At 40.5% G+C, this 18854-nt stretch overlaps 1 protein-coding gene across 2 annotated transcripts in view; it reads right to left on the bottom strand.

The window, feature by feature from the left end:
• The window catches only part of SKAP1 (src kinase associated phosphoprotein 1), a 294181-nt gene that overhangs the window by 21182 nt on the left and 254145 nt on the right, over positions 1 to 18854 (bottom strand). For both annotated transcript variants that reach the window (XM_037808263.1, XM_037808264.1), the window contains 3 exons: positions 17491 to 17554; positions 15201 to 15398; positions 6928 to 6978 (listed from right to left, as the gene is read on the bottom strand). In XM_037808263.1, the coding sequence (XP_037664191.1) occupies positions 6928 to 6978; positions 15201 to 15398; positions 17491 to 17554 (313 nt within the window). The remainder of the gene's footprint in view (positions 1 to 6927; positions 6979 to 15200; positions 15399 to 17490; positions 17555 to 18854) is intronic.

Genomic DNA, 18854 nt, shown 5'->3' with positions numbered 1-18854 from the left:
GCCAAACAAAGGTTCAGCTTGAGCAAAGGACTGTGGAAGAAGATCATTAAGTAACATTAAATATTTACAGATCACCTCTAGTAGGATGCTATTCAATAATATGATAGGCATATTTATTTATTAATAAAAGAAAATCAGAGGATTTTTCACTTGATTTGCAAATAAGCAGCACAAAGAGGTTTTCTGTCAGGCTTTCTTGATCCAGGGCAGCTGAACTATTTAGGGCTTCTTTTCATTGTGTGTTTGAAGGAACAGTATAAGTCTCCGACTTCTGCCTGTTTACAACAGAGGCTGTGTCAGCCAGCGCGCTTCTGCATCAGTCTCACATTTTGGCCTTCTCTGTTACACAGGGAACTTCATCCTGGGGCACTTCCCACCCAGGTACTATATGATGTCAGCACCAATAAATACTGAAACGAATGGCCCCGTCTTTAAGTGGAATCAAGAGGGTGTCTCATCCATTACAACTAAATTCTGGGTGGGCTGGCTGTTTTCCAGCATCTCATTTGTAGACCCTGAACATGTCTGCCAAGATTTATCTGCAAGCCCCTGGGGGGGAACAGAAACCAAAGTGATCTGCATTAAAAATGAAAGCAATTGAAGACGACAAACCAAGCTTTAGAAGCAACCGGAGAGATTTACTGGGCTTCTCAGCAAGACTAGATGGCAATGATGCCACAGGACAGCCATCGATTCTTAACAATGAAGAATTTGTATTGATCCTCTTCTACCCGGAAAGGTTAAACACTGGAGTACAAAGTGGGAGAGGATCTGGGGATTTGAATGGCAGGAGAGCTAACGCCCACTAGACCAGAGATGATGTGGCAGTGCCCCCTGTTCCTTTGGCTGCTGTGCACGAGAACTGTAAACAAAGCACCTACCAAAGACAAAATTCCTATTGAGGGCAGTTGGGAGCCCTGGTTCTAAGAAAAATTCAAGTGAGTTTTGGGGACCCTATTCTACAGGTTTCCACCTGTCCATTTATCTTGGCCCGTCAATGAGCAGCATTGTACTGGTACTGGTTGCTGAAGATGGGAATAGATGGGGGGGCAGGTGGGTAGTGAGAGGACAGAGGCCCTGGCTATATTTGCTTTCTTTCTCCATGTTCCTGACTATAAGCAATTTAAACAATAAAGGTGCAGGGGAACAAAAGCCCCACGTGTCACTGGAAAATAACTTTAGTAGGGAGTCAAAGTGCATAAAAACAGGAGGGACAGAGCACTTTAATTAAACACAGACCTGCAAATAGAAGTAAAAACGTCAACCATATAGAAACTTGGGCATGTTTCCTTTACACAGAAAATTGTATATGCAGTAGACAACAGAGGGCAGCAAATAAGACAACTACAGTGAAAACATTCTGCCACCAGGTTAGGAATATGTTTGGAAGAAAAATACATTGGGAAAAAAATGCTAACTACTGAAAAGACAAAGCATAAATTTGGGGGGATATCAGTGCATGGAATAATAGAGAACCATCAGTCCCTGACAAGTGTAAGTAGTTTCCCAGAGGATGTATTATTGCATTTTCAGTTATAATGGAGTTGATTAATCCTCCCAAGATTTTATCTAAATCTAGGAATGAAAAATATATTGACATCAATATTCTTCATGGATTTATATATAGCACACGAAAATCATTATATAAAAGTAGGTTTTTAAAAAACATAACGATATTTTTGAATGGTAAGGAGACAAAGTTTCTGGACTTTTTCTGGCCTAGCAGATGGTATCTGCAGGGTAGTGCTCCCCACAGTGTGCCTGGCCGTGGGACAGCTCCTATGACTATGGGAACCTTTTGGGTATATGTGTAAAGAGTGATTTGATATTGGATATGTGAGCGATCTGGGGAGAACAGCTAGAAAGAGGCCTATTCTAAAAGGACAGTAGACCACAGGGAAAGCAAGAAGCTAGGAGGAAAAAAGAAACCTTCCAGGAAAAAATAAAGATGGAAAAGACCTTTAATTCTTCAGATGCTACAGGCCCAAAGAAGATAGTGTGCAGGAATCCAAGAGATTTAGCCCAACCCAAGAATAGGGATAGTCAGAACTACAACAATAACAAGCCAGATGTAAAAAATAAGCAGAATGAAGAGCTAAAAACTGGGAAAAGGTTGGACTTGGCCAACCAGATGGAGGTATTCTAATATTAAGGAAATCAGTGAGAAGTAACTCCTTAGCTGGACAAGATTGAACTCCATATTGCAGACTCCCTGTTTACCCTACGTGTGACTTGCATTTATGTGTATATGTGCATACATCTTTACTACATTCATTCCTCGGCATTCACCTACTAAGGTGCCAGGGACTGGGTTGGGTGCTGGGAAAACCAGAGTGAGCCAACACATGTCTCTGCTTTGAGGAACTACCATCTAGTGATGGAGACAGCCATGGAACAAAGAGCTACACAAATATTCATTTACCACTGCAATACATCTGCAAAGAGAAGTTGAGGGTGCTTTGTAAAATAGGGAATCTAACCTAGCTAGGGGGCACAGGGAAGGCTTTAGTTGCCTAACAAAAACCTGGTTAGTAGGTGTTATTCAAAGACTTGGAAGAGAGGGAGAAGGAAAGCTGAGGAAGGCTTCATTCCTGAAGCTTGGGCCCCAGGGAGAACTGCCAGGCCAGTCCTGCTACTCTTTAAATTTGCCCGGCTCATCCTATAAACAAGCTAATGCATGAGGAGACTGATTTCTTTAGAGTAGTGAGAGGAATTGAGAGCCCGTGAGAGAGGCTTGCCTCTGTGGGCTGGATTTAGGTTCCTTTAGATTTACACTTCTCTGGCAGCAGTCTGAGATCAGAAATGGTGCAGTATTCTGTCCATTTAATTAATTCAAAAACATCCTCATTCTCATTTGAGGACATTATTCCATCTAATTATTTTTTTTTCCAGTCTGTCCATTTGGAATGAAAAACAAAGGAATAAAGCTTAATGCCAGCATTCCTCAATGTCTCTCCAAAAATGTAACTTTGCACTAAATAAAGCCTGGTAATTCAAAAGCAAAGTACTAATATATTCAGCATAAAACAGACAGAGGACCTAGAGCAATAACAGCACCACTAATAACTAAAACAGTTATAACAATTAACGACAATTACAATGATAGAGAAGCTAATGGCTATGATCACTGCATTTAAATTGCTAGCAGAGCTGAGAAGGACTTTTTCTAGAGAATAAAAAGAGGCGGCATCTTATTTTCTTTCTTTATCCCATGTAAGAGAAGCTCAGCTCCAAACAAACAAAATGTCACAGGAAGAATAGCAACGGACCAAGTTTTAAAAAATAGTATTGTTATTCTCTCTTCTCCAGGTATTTATTGCAAAGCATTTGTCATTCTATGCCAAGTTCTTTATAAGTATGATTGTCATTTCTCTTGTAACTTAGGCCAAGTTGGTGCTACTGTTGTCAGAATCAATATTTGGAAATTAGCCTCCATGATGTGGAGTGTTTTAAACTAAAAGGACTAGAGACCTTTCTGCCTTTTCCCTTCTGTACGGACAACAGAACCTGTGATCCTTCCAGAGGTCATATGTCACCTTGAGCTTTTGCTGGGGGGAGGACAGGCAGCTCCAGAATTCAAGCTGTGACCAGGGAAAAGAGGCTAAAGGCAGGTCAGCACGTTGCTTTTATTTTCTTGATGAGTAAAAGATATGTGTCAACAATGCCTGGCACTGGGCGCAACCTCTTAACAAATTATGGAACAGAGAGACAAAAAGAGAAGATGGATAAAGCCAGTCCTACCAGAGTATGGGATGGTGAAACTAGGACAAAAGAAGGCTAAAGAGGTGGTTCTTTGGAGGGGGCTTGAAGTGTTCTTAGGGAAGGCCAGAAAGGCCACCATGTCTAGCTGGTGAAAGCAGACTCTGATACCCCATTAACTACCTCAGTAGGAAAGGTATGAAAAAGTCACCGAGCTCCACTGACTATGGGCACCAGAGCAGGAGAGCAACTGAACAACACCATTGTGCATTTTCAGAGCCCTTTATTCATGAGTTTTGAAATTACTAGGGTTCTTAATGTTATAAGTATTGTTTTGAAGAGGGGCAAACATTTCCGGATTTTCATCTCATTTGCTCCTTTTATTGGGCCAAAATTTTAGCTGGTTGATGATCAATGTTTGGTTTTGGGAAAGAAATTTCAAAAGGTAAGAGCTACAGATTCCTTCTGTGGCTTTCCTGGACTTCCTCAGTGTGGTAATTCATCCCATTGGCAGGTACCAAGGTGAGAAGAATGCTCAGAGATGGAATGCTCCCAAGCAACCATTTCTCTGCCCTCTAGAAATCACTGAACTTGATCTCCTCTTTGCCTGAGTTTGCCAACAATTTCAGAGCAAAACAACCTGTTTCAAGATCTTCCTTGGTCAGGGATTTGAGGTATCTAAGGATGATTTATGCTCTCCAGGCTGCTTTTTATTTGACATGGCACACCCAAGCAAATGGCAAGTAATTTTAACATAAGCAGCATAGAACAAATTTTATTCTTGGTTCCCTGGGCATTACCTTTTCATAATATGTAAGGAAGATAAGCTCTCATCACTGAAGAGCCTCAGTGCTCAGGTGTTAAACTGATGGGCTGGAATTCAGTGAAAATCTGAGGCGTTGAAGAGACAGTCATTAAAATAACCCTGTTACTAACAGTCATGCTGTAAACTCAGCTCTTTATAGATTGAACAATCAATACTACAAGGCCGTGATAGATTTTCTAGGTAACAGAATAAAATAAAAGAAATTACATCTTATAGGGTCATTAACATCCAATAAGGATAAACTGAATTCCTTTTTTTCCCTTCTGATAAGATCTAGTTGGGCCTTAAAAATGTTAGTAATTCCATTAGGGAAAAGCACAGCATTCAGGGAACAGGATCCATGGAAGGGTGGAGAAAAGTATTTGGATTTTAAAGGTAATACTGCTGGGAGCAAAGAAAGAGGGGAAAGGACAATTTGCTTAAAAACTGTTCCCCCAAATCCCCAAATGGCATGTAACACCTGAGAAAAACTAAGTGAAGCAAACCTGTGTAGCTTGCCTATTATACAAGAATTCACCACTGACCTAGAGCCCCCTGCTTTAATATGCCTTCCTTGGGGCTGCCTGCCCTTCCCCCAGACCTCTAATATTTTACTGTTTTAAAGCTAAGTGATGACATTTGTATGTTACATATTTGTTGCTGTTTCTATAGCTCCTTTGGAGAAAATACACTATATAAATTCAATAAATAAACAAGTAAACACAAATAATAAAAATTCCTGCTTCAGATCCTGCAGATAGAGTGAAAAGTCCTTCTCTGTTTTTTAATCGCTAAGTCACCAGTCATTATAAATGGTGAGAAGTATAAACCATAGAAATACATTTAGAGCTTGCGATACTTTAATAACATATATTTTGGAGGCAAGAAGCATGAAAAACGACAGGTGCTTTTTTTTTTTTTTAAATCTATTTGAATGATAGCTGTTGGAATAGTTAAGAAATAAATCCCCCCGTCACTTCCCAGATATAACCCTTGAGAGAGAAGCAGAAGAAGGAAATGAGGGAGGAGACCAAAACTGAATTTTAGAGTTTTGCCAGAAAACTGCTGCTTCCAGAATGGAGTTTAATATAACCTGGCCATAGGAAGCTTATGGATATTCTGCCTTAGCTGTCTACATAAAGTGTTTTTCTTCCTGCACCAGAGATGGAAGTTGGTTGGGAAAAGACATAGTGGGCATGAGTTGGTCAGGAAACAGACTTTCTGTTGGAATTCAGTACAGCAAACAGTAAACAGTTTTCTAGAGGATTCTGGATCCCTGGATAGGTTTCACGATGGACCCGATTATACGTATAATTATATGGACCTAACTATATAATTTGAAGCAACACTAACATTACTGCATCATACTTGCCTGATTGCTTTCTTTCTTGCTTGCTTTGGCATATGACTTAGATACTGCCTCTTACCCATCTTTTCTCTCCTTTGGAGAAGTTGAGCTCTTCACTAAACTGTTTTAAGTATTCATATCCTGGAAAGAATGAACCAAGGAAAAATGGGCTTTGCTGAATAGAGAAGGAAGAGAAGAAAATCACAAGGAAAGGAGAGGAGAGGAGAATGGGAAAAGGCAGGGCCAGAGAAACAGGGAGGGGAAAAGGGAAAGAACTCCTGGTTTACGATTGTATAGAATCTCTAAGAAAAAACCAGCTAGTCTCTACATCAGCAATGATTCAGGCTCTGCTGATGGAATGAATATCCTTGAGGTAGCCCTTGCAGCAAGGAGCATTCCTTTATTGACAACAACGGAATGGGTCCTTAGTGGGGTCTCCTACCACTTAAGGAGGCTTTAAAGGGGCATCCGACCTTAGAAAGGATGGGCTCACTAACAGCCTGAAGCATGGTTAACAGTCTGGGATGAATAAGTTGCAATTTTGTATTCAACAGACCTGTTACATATTCATTTCCAAATGTGCCTGGAATCAAACCAGGCCATCAGAAGTCAGCATCACCAAGTAATTCTATCCTTCACCCCACGTTCGCTTTTCAGATGTGACACATTTCCATTCCCCTCTGAACTTGCAATCTCCCGGCCTCTCAGAGAGGAGACATTTCCATTCTTTCCATTCTCAATCCTCCGATCTCTTAGAGATGAGGCAATTCTATTTTCACTGTACTGATTTAAGAAATACTGATAGGAAAAAATAAATATCTGGTTTGGCTTCCTACCCTCTCTAGGATAAATCTTAGCTGTTATGAGAACATTAATTAAAGTGAATGGGAGGCTGCTTTTAAAGGTAAGACAATTCTCTATTCACTCATCTTATTTGAGGCTTTGCAGATTGACACACCAGCACCCTCTTAATTAGAGAGTCTGGTAATGTTTGTAGGTTTGGAGAAAGGTGCTTTCTCCAGCTAGAAGCCCAAATATCCCAGCTAGCGCCTGTGCCTTTATAAAGCTCTCATACCGCCTTTCTGTTGCGTGCCACGCTCATCCTCTTCGAGACCGCGCTCTTCGTCTGAGGGGATAAAAATGTTTAGCATTAGCAATTAGTTGTCAACAGTTTCATGTTCTTTCTACTGACTGGTCTCCTCTCTCTGAGCTCATCACGCTCTCTTCTTTAAGAAAAGTGTAATTACAAGTTTTTTTTTTTTAATCATCTTTCACCTTCAAATTGGCCCTCTCCTCCTCCTTCTTTCCAGTTCGTTCATCCACAAACATTTTAAGTGCTTATGAAATGCAAGGCACTGCACCAGGGACTGGGGAAGCAGCACTGGACAAGACAGGTGGGGTTCCTGTCCTTGCGGAACTTCCACTCCATTGGATTAGTAAGGTGCCAATCCCTAGAAAGCCCTCCTAATCCTTTTCCTCAAAACCTACTCCTTCTCCCCTTCTGGATTCTCTCCATTCTCTTCAAAATTTATTATCTTCACGAAAGCATCCTCTCTGGTTTCAGGCACTCCAGAGTTAGGATGAATGTGCACGGTGTGCGTGTGTGCAACCTGCACAGCACGTGTTTAAACTTCCATGATTAATTAGCCTTTAATGTATCAATCTCTGTTCAGCTGTAGCTGAGGCTAATTTTATGTTCCTGGTACTTGGGGCTAGGCTATATTTTTACTGTTGTCATTTAGCCTGCCTCGTTCATTAGAGTGTAAGCTCCTGAGGGCAGTCAGAATGGTCTTTTAATTAATTGCTGCAGGTACACATGGTTTCTAAGTCAATGCTATCCTCTAGCTCCAGTAAAGTGGTTTATATGGTCAAAGTCACAATATGATGGGCCTAATCTGTTTTATCTCAGATTTCATGCTACTGGATAAAAATGGGAATTAGACCGCTTTATAAAGAAAGCATGAGTACCAGAACCATATCTAGCTATTTTATACGTGGAACAAAATGAGCAAAAATACATTCACTTATCTCCTTTTCCCCATGACCACCCTCTACACACACTCTCACACATGAAGTGGATGGGGCATAATTAGCAACATTTTGAGGACTGACCGCTCCATTTTTCAGTGCCACATTCATTTTTCTTTCTCTTTCTGGGTCTTGTTTTTCCATAGTTATATCACTAAAAGTCTCCTTCCTTTATTATTTGAAATATCTTTCTTCATTTCCTTTATTTGGCCCAAGAGATAATTTTTGATATGTCCTCAACATAGAAAACAAAACATTATCCTATTTATTTTTTAATGAAAAGTTTATAAGGCAATATGAGGTCTGGTATGTCAGACGGTGGGTGGGTGGGGAGGAAATGTCAAGCACGTAGGTAAGAAGAAACATAATAAAAATGTTAGAACACTATGGGACATTAAAGAAGTGAATGGTTCAACATGAAAAAGATACTGTTTTCTGCAGAAATAAAAATAAAGGGATTAATACTCTGGGGGAAATAAGTCACTTGTCAACAAAATAGAAAAACTTATTTATATATATATATTTACTGTGAGTTTACATATACATGTTTTTATACGTACACTTGTCCTATAAGATGCTGTGGGAAAGGAGCACTTTGACTCAACTTGTCTTTCCTCCATGGACGATCTAGCAGCAGAGAAGTTCCTACTTATCACCTCTAGTCCCTGTTCCCCACCACCACCATGAAGAATAAAGATGTAAGATAAAGGAGGAATGAAGTCAAATATGAGGAATAGATCATGTTGAAATAAATCACATTAAACATCATTCTTTGCACATTGTCTTCTCATTATTTGTCCACTTCCTCCCTCAGCTATGTTGCTTTTCCTTTTAAACATGGGACTAATTTCACAGGATTAAAAATATTAAAACAAGAGGAGGTACATACTCAGTTTTAGAGATACCCAATAATTTGGAAAGAGAGTGGCTCTTGTGCTGATATCAAAGAACTTAATCACAAAGACCAATAATTTGCTGTGCTTAGGCACTTTTGCAGAGAGAGTTGATGCTGCCTCTGCTGTCTGTGCGCAGCTGTCTCTTCCTCCCAATTCTAATCAATGTAAATTGGGTCAGATCTCCGCTGTGAATTACAAATTGGATCCGAAGTTGGAGGGTCACTGTGCCTGCTACTCCACCTCCTTCCCACCACCATTAGATTGGAAACTACACCAAAGATCTTTTCTAAATAAATCAGGCTTTATTGTAAAACTCGGCCACTGACGAGACATAACCTCATTAGCATTGATTTTAAAATAAATTATTGAAAGTGGCTTGCCTGCTCTTTGCATTTGTAAAACAGAAGAATGTAAATGTATTTGCAATGATAAAAAAGAAAACCAAAACTTGATTCCTTTATCCTTTCAGGCAACAGCACTTAATCTAGTCATGATACAAAAATGGAAAAAAATAAAAATCTGTTGTTCTATGTGGTTCAATTCCAGACCAGATACTTTGATTTCCATTGTGCCTTTGGAGTCACCTAGAAAGAAAGTAGAACACTGGCCATAGATCTTATGGACCATTCACTACCATTAGTAAGCTCCCTGGTGATGGATGTGAACTGGAAAGCTCCAATCCCCATATCTGTTCTGTCTAACACTGTCCTCGGGTGGTTGAAAGTGGGCTCAAGTCAAGAAGCCTTGCTATTGATGTTAGTTGCTGGGTGCTGTACCTCTGGGGTCTTTGAAAAGACTGAGTGGGGGCATTGTCACATGGGGAAGGGAGATGCCTTCCACAGCTGGCTGTGAAAGGCACAACCCTCAGCACCCTCCCAGCTTTAACGGGCACAATGCAAATAGAGAGGCACACAATTTATCTCGGATCTTTCAATGAAACCAGATTTGTATCTTTCCAACTCCAAAGGCAAGAAAACTAGCATTTGGCAACAGAAAAAAAAAAATCTTTTGCTTACAAAAGAAGGTGAATAAACAATTATATTTCTCAATCTCATTAATCTGTAAAGTGAGACTTTTGATTTTAAATAGGCTATTTTGAAAAATATTTAGTTTAGGCTAAAAAGCTTGTTGACCTTCTTTATAAGAATATTATTAAGCATTCTTAGCATTACATCTACTGAAATACATCTTCATTTAAGAGAGAATTAAAATTTATATGCTAGCTCAACTTTAAACAGTAATAGATTATAATGGTCCTTGCTCCTAACAGGGCATATGGGACCCCAGTCTTACAGAGTTTTAAACAAATTAACCTCTATAGATTACTGTCCACTTATTACATTAAATGCTCTACTTGATTCCCAAATATCTCATCTCAATTGGGAAAACAGTTGAGGAAGATTCTGTTAACTGTGTGAACACGTAAGAGAACCGTGGGGCATCACAAATGAGCATCAGGAGCCAGAGAGTCAATTTCAATCAACACTCTTGGCACTGAGTCAGGGACACTAATGAGAGGCTGAAAGGGACAGGACATTGGATCCACCTCGGAGGGACAGAGAGGAGCCAGTTTCCCATGATACCTGGCTCCATTCTGGAGTGTTACTCTGATACCCCTCTGACATCGGCTAAATTGATGCAGAGAGAATAACATTAAGAAAAAAAAAAAAAAAAAAAGACTAGATCAGGAAGGGAGTGTCACTTCCCCCAAAGCAAAGTGACAAAAGCTTAAAAACTGCCAAATGTGTCAGAGTACAGCCAGATGCCAAGGTGCTGTGGTGACAGATGCAACAGAAAACAGAAAGGTAGACTCAAAACACAAAGGGAACACAATATACAAAAGAAGAAATAGAAGCTGCTCTGCGACATGGCATGGATAGGTTCTTTGCCTCATGGATGCCATAGCACCTCCTCAGACAACATGGGAAAAAATGAGCAAGATAGTAATAACACATTTAATTCTCTGTTGTGTACTTGGTGATGTCAACTGTTTTGTCAAAATATTTGCATCTTATCTTGTATGGTCTTTATATATATAAGATATTAAATTCAATTTGTGCTAATTGCAATGCTTGGAATGCACTGACTTTCATTCCACAAATAATAACTGAGCACATACTAATCAGGGAGAAAGACCTGAACACAAATAACTGTGAAAAAGGCTAAAACAAAGCTTGGTTTCAGTTGAGTATCTGGGAGGGTATCACTGAGGAGACACATCTGAGAAGAAAGTGTAGGATTTCAATGGCAGATGTTAGGGGGAGAGTATTGCAGGAGGAAGAAAGAGTACAAATCCGATTTCGGCATTGGCCGAGCTGCATGTGGGGTGGGACCCGCTATGCAAGGGAGGGAGTGAGAGAAAAGGCCAGGAAGGTCGGAGGACGCCCGGTGATGGCATCCACGCTTCCTCTGTGTTCCTCCCATGGAGCCATGCTTTTCTACGAAACTGGAAATCACTTTTGTCATAAACTTTGTATTTTCGGTGTCTACTTTTTTTCTTTCCTAAGACCACTTACTAACACTGCTCTCCCTTCCTGTGAGTCGGACAACTGTATAAAAGGGAAAAAATAATTCCACTGAATGCTTGTTTCCATTTGACTCAAATTAAAAAAAAAAACACAACAGTTAAATGCTTTATTATGAAGCAATCTGGTTTCTGGGTCTCTAATAACCTCGTGGGGCAGTGTGAGCAGCACTGGAATATCCACAGAAATTCCCAGGGAGGGTTCTTTGTCTCTCTTTCCTTTTGCTCTCCTGGAATCTCTCTAGAGAACACAGCCAGATTCTGTTGCCATTGCAGCTGCAGCATAGCCCCAGTTACAGCTCTTTAACTGTCTCAGGCGCCTTGCTGGATTCCAGCCTGGAGGCCCCAGACAAAGAGAAACCTGATGAAATTGCCCTTTATGTAATCTTGAATCATAAAACTGGGCCAATGCCGGCCTGTAAAATAACTTTAGAGGGGTGAAAAAGGGCTCAGAAAGCCTCCCATTTTCTCCATATTGCTTTAGCATTTCTTTGTGCTAGTTCCCTAGTTTAATCTATTGCAAATGAGATCTTAAAAATCACGGGTCCCCATATGCTCAACATGGATGTTCAGAATTCCCACCAGAGGCCAACCTCGAAACCATTTGATCCAGGACTGACGTTTTTGTGGTCTGGCTAAAAAACGTGAGTGCTCGGTTTCCTCTCATGGGGAAGAGAGTGCTATGCACATAGCAAATGCTAATTATCCCATGATTAATGTGATACAGTGTCTTTAACTTGATGACTAATTATTTTGATAAGGAAAAAAATTTTATTGACTTGCTATGTGTTACAGGTATTTTTCTCTCTGCTAGGAAGTCTGGAAATTACAGTCTGGAAGGGAAATCTCACTACATGGCCTTTCCTTCCTCACAGACAGCGAAGGCTAGTGCAGGCCCAATCCCAAAGAGGAAGGATTAGAAGGCAGAACTGTCAATGCTAAATACTCTTCACAAAGCATATTTACCTGTTGTAAGGAAACAAATGCTAGAGGCCCATGTCATTTGACTATTGATGGTTTGCAATGTTAGCTGTCCCTCCACCCAGCACCTGGCCTCACAGTAAAAATGGGTCTGAGCAGAAGGTGCATTCCACATTCCATCTGCTCAGGAATTTCAGTTTTACCTGTGTCATACACATAGTGGAAAATGTCCAACTAGACTGTAGGGGGTCCAGTTGGTGGGTGTGGGGTCCTAGCCATCCCCCAACTCTTCAAGGATGTAACACTATTTAACCACCACTAAATTAATAGTAGCTAGCATTTATTGAGCACTCACTATATGCTAGGGCACTGTTTTAAGTGTATTAAATACATCAGTTCCAGATTTCTCATGGCAGCCTTCTAAGGTAACTACTATTAATATCCCCATTTTATATATGGGGAAAATAGAAAAGAGAGGGCAAATAACTTGCTCAAAGTCTCATGGCTAGCAGGTGGCAGAGCAGCTCCATCCTAACTTAGACCCAGAACTTTTACCTGTGATACCACTCTGTTGCTCACATGTCACCACTCTGTAGGCCCTTTTACAGTCTCTCTCACTTCTTCCAGAACTGGTGGTGTGGCATATGCAAAGCTCTAAAAGCAATTTCAGAAGCAACAAGTTGAGTAGAGTAGATGGGAAGCTGGGAATGGAGACTTGTGGCTGAAATGGTCATATTATAATTAAATGCCTATCTCTCCCAGCTTCAACACTCTCTCTAAAAGCTGTGATAGACAGAGGCTTTTAGGAGAGAATGTGTGGGCTTGGAACAGTATCATCCTCTGAAAGAGGCAACTGAGCCACTGTTTCCCTAACCTGAGGAAAGAGGACCTGGCTTTCCTATTGTGTGCCCTTCTTCACTTCTGAAGGGCAGTTGTGTGGGCACAGGGTGAGTGGCTTTCCTCGAGAAAGCACACTAGTTTGCATGCCCTTGGGTCCACTCCAACATTCAAACTGGCATGAATTTTGGAAGCCTGCCCTGATGCCCTGGGCAGTGCACACAGGCTGAGGGTAGACGTTTAGGAGGTGGGAGGAGGAGGTTGTTAAGAAGCCAGTCATACATACATCACTCCCACCTGGGGTAAGGTGATGGTCCCAAACTCTTTCCCTTTGCCCTCCTTTGCTCTGCCATCTCTGAGCATCAGCCCCCTTCCTCCTTGGCTCCTCCAAGAACTAATCATGGTGAATGAAAATACCCTTTTTGCTCCCCAGACGTCTGAGTGGTTCAGTGAGGTTTTTCCCGAGCGTTCTTCCACAACTATAACCTGAAGTAGATCGGCAGCGGGCTATTTCCCCAAGTCTGGACAGGAGAGCGTGGAAGATTCTGGCCAAGCTGGAGACTGCATCTCCTTTAGAGAGTGTTGTGAATTAGATCCATTTCTGCACCCTGCTGTTGCAATGGAGCAGACTGTGAAAGGGAAGATTCTCAGAGGAGCTGTGTTTTAATGTAGCAATTTGATTCAATTTTCCACTCTATAAAATTACCCATCACTGCTCGTTGCTTTCTAACAGACACCTTCACTCTTAATTTAACAATCCTATCGAATTCTGCCAGGGAAATTGGAAAAATTTATCACCTGTGAAATTTTATTTTCCTTTGGTTGTATCTGTTTTTGTAAAACTTCATTAACGACGATGACTTGCTGAGGAAATTATCATTTTTTTTTAACTTCAGACACAAGAAATGGCTCAACCTCAACCAAGATATCATTTGCATAATAAAACACATCAAAAAGGCTGGGGAAGTCGGGACTGGCAGAGGCTGGAAGTGGTAGGAGAAGCAGGCTCTCCTTGGTGGTTGGGTGGGAAGTGACTGGAGTCCCCAGCAGGGAGAAGGTGTGTGGAAGGAGCCCTGTTCCACGACTCAGAAAGCAATGACGTGGCTTCTACCTCAGGGAAGAGATGGAATGCCACATGGACCAGGTTGGACCCTCTCCTTAGGAAACCTTGAAATGTTAGGTGCTTACTGATGATGCTTTTTAACAACCAGCCTTATCTTCAGGGCCCTGAGTGTTGGGTTCACCTTTGGTCCCAGGTTCACCGGGGTTTGAGGTTTACATTGCTATAAATTTGGGCTTAACTTGAATTTCTCAGAAGAGTACTTGTATTCCTGGCAAATTTCCACAGGAGTGATCTTTCTGAATGGACTTGAAGATTCAGCATTCCTGTGGTCTAACTACCTCACAATTAAAAGGCTCAGGCTCTGGTTTTCCACATTCCACAGTTTCACCCCCACTGTGCTCTGCACTGTTCACCAGCTGCTGTTATCCCCACAAGAAGTGGCTATGAGGAAGCAATGAAGACTATACATTCTTTGAGATGTCAGTTTTCATGCCTTTTGAAAAAAGAAATATGTGTTGTAGACCTGCTGAAATGGTGGGCAGAGGAAACAGGTTAGACATTTTTAAGAGAAGTGATTTGATTCATGGTATATTTGAACCAGATAATAATAAGTTGTGCTGTATCAGGGTTTTATTGTATTAATAAGAAGGTTTGTCAGGAATTTATCTATATTCCTATACACATTTGAAATCCTTCATAATTTTGAGTTGACAACATTATTTTCACAATTACACAGAAAAAAGTTGAAATTAGAGAGTTTTGGTGACTCACCCCAAAACTCACAGTAAACCAACGAAAACCAACATGAGTATGCTTGACTCTTTAACCTCGTCTACATAGGTAAGAAATTACTTTACATGGAATAGATGAAAGACACTCACTGATCAAATTCATCTTGCTCCCAGAGCAAGGGGGGTGGGCATCTATGCTGGGAATCACTTCCCTATAGCTTTCCTACATTCTCTCTTTCAGAAGGTGAGAGTCAGATTTGGCTCTCTGGGGTTTTCAGTTACATTCTTCCATCAGGCCTAGAAGTTTTTGAAATGAGCAGAAGAAAATTGGAAGATGAAATTTCTCACCTGGTAAGACTTCATAAATATCTTCTTCCTCTTTTTCCTCTACAAGCTCTTTTATCCCCATACTCCCAGGCAAGATAATGGGTCTGCACTGGGAACCGGAATTTGGGGAGTCAAAATCATCAATGTCATCGTACATCTCTTCTTCCTCTTCTTCTTCCTCTTCCTCCTCTTCACAGGGAATGGTTAGGGAGCTCAGATCTGCCAGTGAAAAGACAAGAATGAATCACAATAGAAAGAAAAGAATAAGGCATGGAAGAAAAGAGGGAGAAGGAGGAGGGATGAGAATAAAACATGTCAAAAGAAAATGAAACACCAGGTTAAGTGCTGTCATTTCTAATGTGAGCCTTGGTGGCAGGAAATCTACAGAAAAGGCCAGACTAGCACTGCGTCAGGTTTAAACCATCACACATAAATCCTTTCTTGCAATAAAACTTGATCAGGATGACGCAGCCCTGAAAAGTATGGGTGTGTGAATGAGAACACGAGGCAGAAGGGAACAAAATAGGCCAGAAGAGGAAATGCCAGAGTGCCACGCACTGCTCATCAAGTAGAAAACTGGAAGAGTGAGTGATGGCCTGCAGTTCTCCAGGGCACACAGAGCTGTGGGTACCATGGTGGCTTCGGTAGGGTATCTGAGCTGTCAGAAGCCCATCTTGCCAATGACATCACTGAAGAGTTTCAGACAAGTTTGTTTGTAAAGAGAAAACTGGGCAAAAATGGAAGAGGAAAAGAAAGTGGGGTATGAAAAAATGTAACAGTAATATAAGACCAAATGGAATGGCTGAACAATGTAGTTCCAATGTCCTTTTGCAATGTACAGTCTGGCTGACCTCAAAGTGGGTCACCACATAGAGGATGTTGAACCATTACAGCACTGGGGAGCACCAGAGAGATTGGTGTTTTATTTTAATGGAGAACTGGGAAGGTTCATTCTCCGACATATGGTACAGAGTGCTCTCTGAAACCCTGCTGAGGGGCCTCCACAGGATGGTGAGTGCAGTCAGCATACTCTAGGGAAGGACAGGATGTAGAGACATCCAATGCTCATTTCAAAACACAATAAAACTGTTTGGCTTGATTAGGCTTTTAATAAAGATTTTGCAACAATTTTCATCTAAATTCTGGTGCCACATCATATAAGGAAAGGATCAAAGACACATTTGCAGCTTAAACCATATGTTATTATTTGGTTTGTTTTAAAATAAAATGGAATGAATAATTTCTTCAATGTGGGATTCTGAAAGTACCACAGGGTACAGCTCAATAAAGCTGCTTTGAGTTTTATTGAGGTTTACACGCTTAGGGGTATATTACACGCATAAATCCAAGGCACCTAGATGAGAGTGTACCCTGTAGTCTTGCCATCAACGTTCATGTTTGCCTAGTTCCAGTCTATTATATGTGACACACTTGGTAGATGCAATAGTTTGTTTTTTGTGATAGCAAAGGCATAACTGAGTAAAATAGGCAATTCTTGTAATTAAAGCTCTGGTGCTTCTTTCTTTTTATCCACGAAAAAATCTTACAGCAGAATAAAAAACTGAGATAAAGAAGCTTGTTGTTTTTCGGCTGACATGCTTCTCCCTAGGTCTTAGCCACGTATAAAGTGTGGGATACTGCCACCCTGGCATCTGAGAGTTATGTGATGCCAAGTGACAGACTACATCTACCTGCCAGGCCACTCCCAGACAAGGTTTCCTCGGCCACTCTCACTGCCGTGCCTGCATGCTGACCAGCAGAGGGTACTCTAAGAGCAGTCATTTAACATCTTCAGACAGGACTCTCCCCACCCCAAAGCAAGGAGTATTTTCTTGTGGCTTGGCAAGTAGCAATCTGTTTTTAATGTCCAATTGTACCTGAAGGCTACCTAGATTAGTTTAGATTTCTACTTCCTACTAAGGCTAAAATAAGAAGATTTTGGACTTAAATTGCAACTAGACAACTTCAAGTTTGATGGTCATGAACTTCCTTTCCAGAATATAAGTGGTTAGGAGATAATGAATTAGGAGTTTCCAGACTCTCCTTGTCTAATGATGATGAAAATTACAGACCTGTCTATAGATAGGTAGATGAACTAGAATGGTATCAGAGGTCATCTCCAGGTTGATGTTTCTTTACCTTCTGATTCATACATGGTACTAATGTTGATATAATATGGGAGATTTGGTGAGGAGGGTGGAAAGAAGAAAGGAAAGAAGATATACATCTTGAAGGCTATGGATTATAATTACACAACATAACATCAACTGTAAATTCACTAAAATAGTATTCCTATAACAATGACACTTACCCTTCAGCAAGAAACTTATTTGATCCACCCAGTCTCTGGCTTCAGATGGATTAGTAGCTGTGAACTAGAGAAAAATTACTGAGTTAATCAATCACCTTCATTAAATTTCCATGAATCCCAATAGGATTTCAAGGAGAGCAAGCTGTGAATTGGGTTTCAGAGTCAAGTTCAGGATTCTCTGTTTGCTTAGTATTTAGAAAAACGACCAAATACCTCATTCAAAAGTGATTTTTCCCTTTAGCAATTTTGCACACCCAGAGTTGACAGCTATTTGTTATACTATGTCCAGACATTTGTGTCTGTGTGCATTCACCCATTTGATCATCCATCTATTTATCAAACATTTATTTGAGAACAGTTTACAGAAACACAACAACAAGAAAAAAAAAACAACAACCAAAGTTCCTGACTTCAAAGAATAATGCACCAGTTATGGAGAAAACATATACACATGAAATGGGAACACTAAAACATAGGTGCATTTCATAACAAATGGATATTGAGAGAGGACAGGGAACACTTATTGTTTCCTAGAGTAAATCAGGGGGGCTTGTTGAAGTAGCACTGTTTGGTTGGGCTTTAAGAGTTGGTGGAATTGACTGGTGGAGGGAGTTGGACATTTCAGGTAGGGAAAACCATGTACAAAGGAATAGGAACAAGAACATCAAGTATGGGGAGGTGGCAGATCTGCTTGACTGGAGAGTAATAACAGATGAAGCTGGAGAGTTGAAGGGCAGAGAAAAGCTGATAGAAAGTCTCAGAGTACCAGGAGTTTAGACTTAAGTGTAGGCAATAGAAAGCCACAGTAAATTCTAGCAAAAGGAGTGGGTGATTATTTCAACAGTTGTGGGTAGGAGGGTTTGGAACAGATTGAAACTGGAGACAAAGAAAGACTGGAAGGCTGTTTAACTAGTCCTCTGGGTGAAGCGATAGGGACTTAACTATTGTAATGGCTGTGGGAATAAATAAGAAGGGAAAGATCCGAAGGATACTGTAGAGGAAGAATCCACAGACCATGGAAATGATTTGGATTCAATGGGCCAAAGAAAAGAAGAAGTAAACAAACTCTACATTCTGATTCACAAAACAGGGTAGTCAAGCATTAACCCTTAGTAATTCTTTTATTTTAAGTGAATCAACTTGGAATGACTGTTCCTGAAAAATATTTTTATTATTTGGCCATTGAAGTAAGATAAAGTTATATGCTGTATAAGAAACCTAGATTTCTTATTGACACTTATTAATGGACATTGTCATTCTTAATTTCTTAAAAACAAATTTCTATAAAAATTTTCTAGAAAATTTGGTTTAGACATACATGAACTTTTATCTGGATGAGGCACCATCAGAATTTAATAATTAAA

The sequence above is a fragment of the Choloepus didactylus genome, chromosome 18, assembly GCF_015220235.1.
Source record: "Choloepus didactylus isolate mChoDid1 chromosome 18, mChoDid1.pri, whole genome shotgun sequence".
NCBI lineage: Eukaryota > Metazoa > Chordata > Mammalia > Pilosa > Megalonychidae > Choloepus > Choloepus didactylus.
The sequence above is the reverse complement of the archived record's forward strand: the minus strand, read 5'-3'. Positions and strand labels throughout refer to the sequence as shown.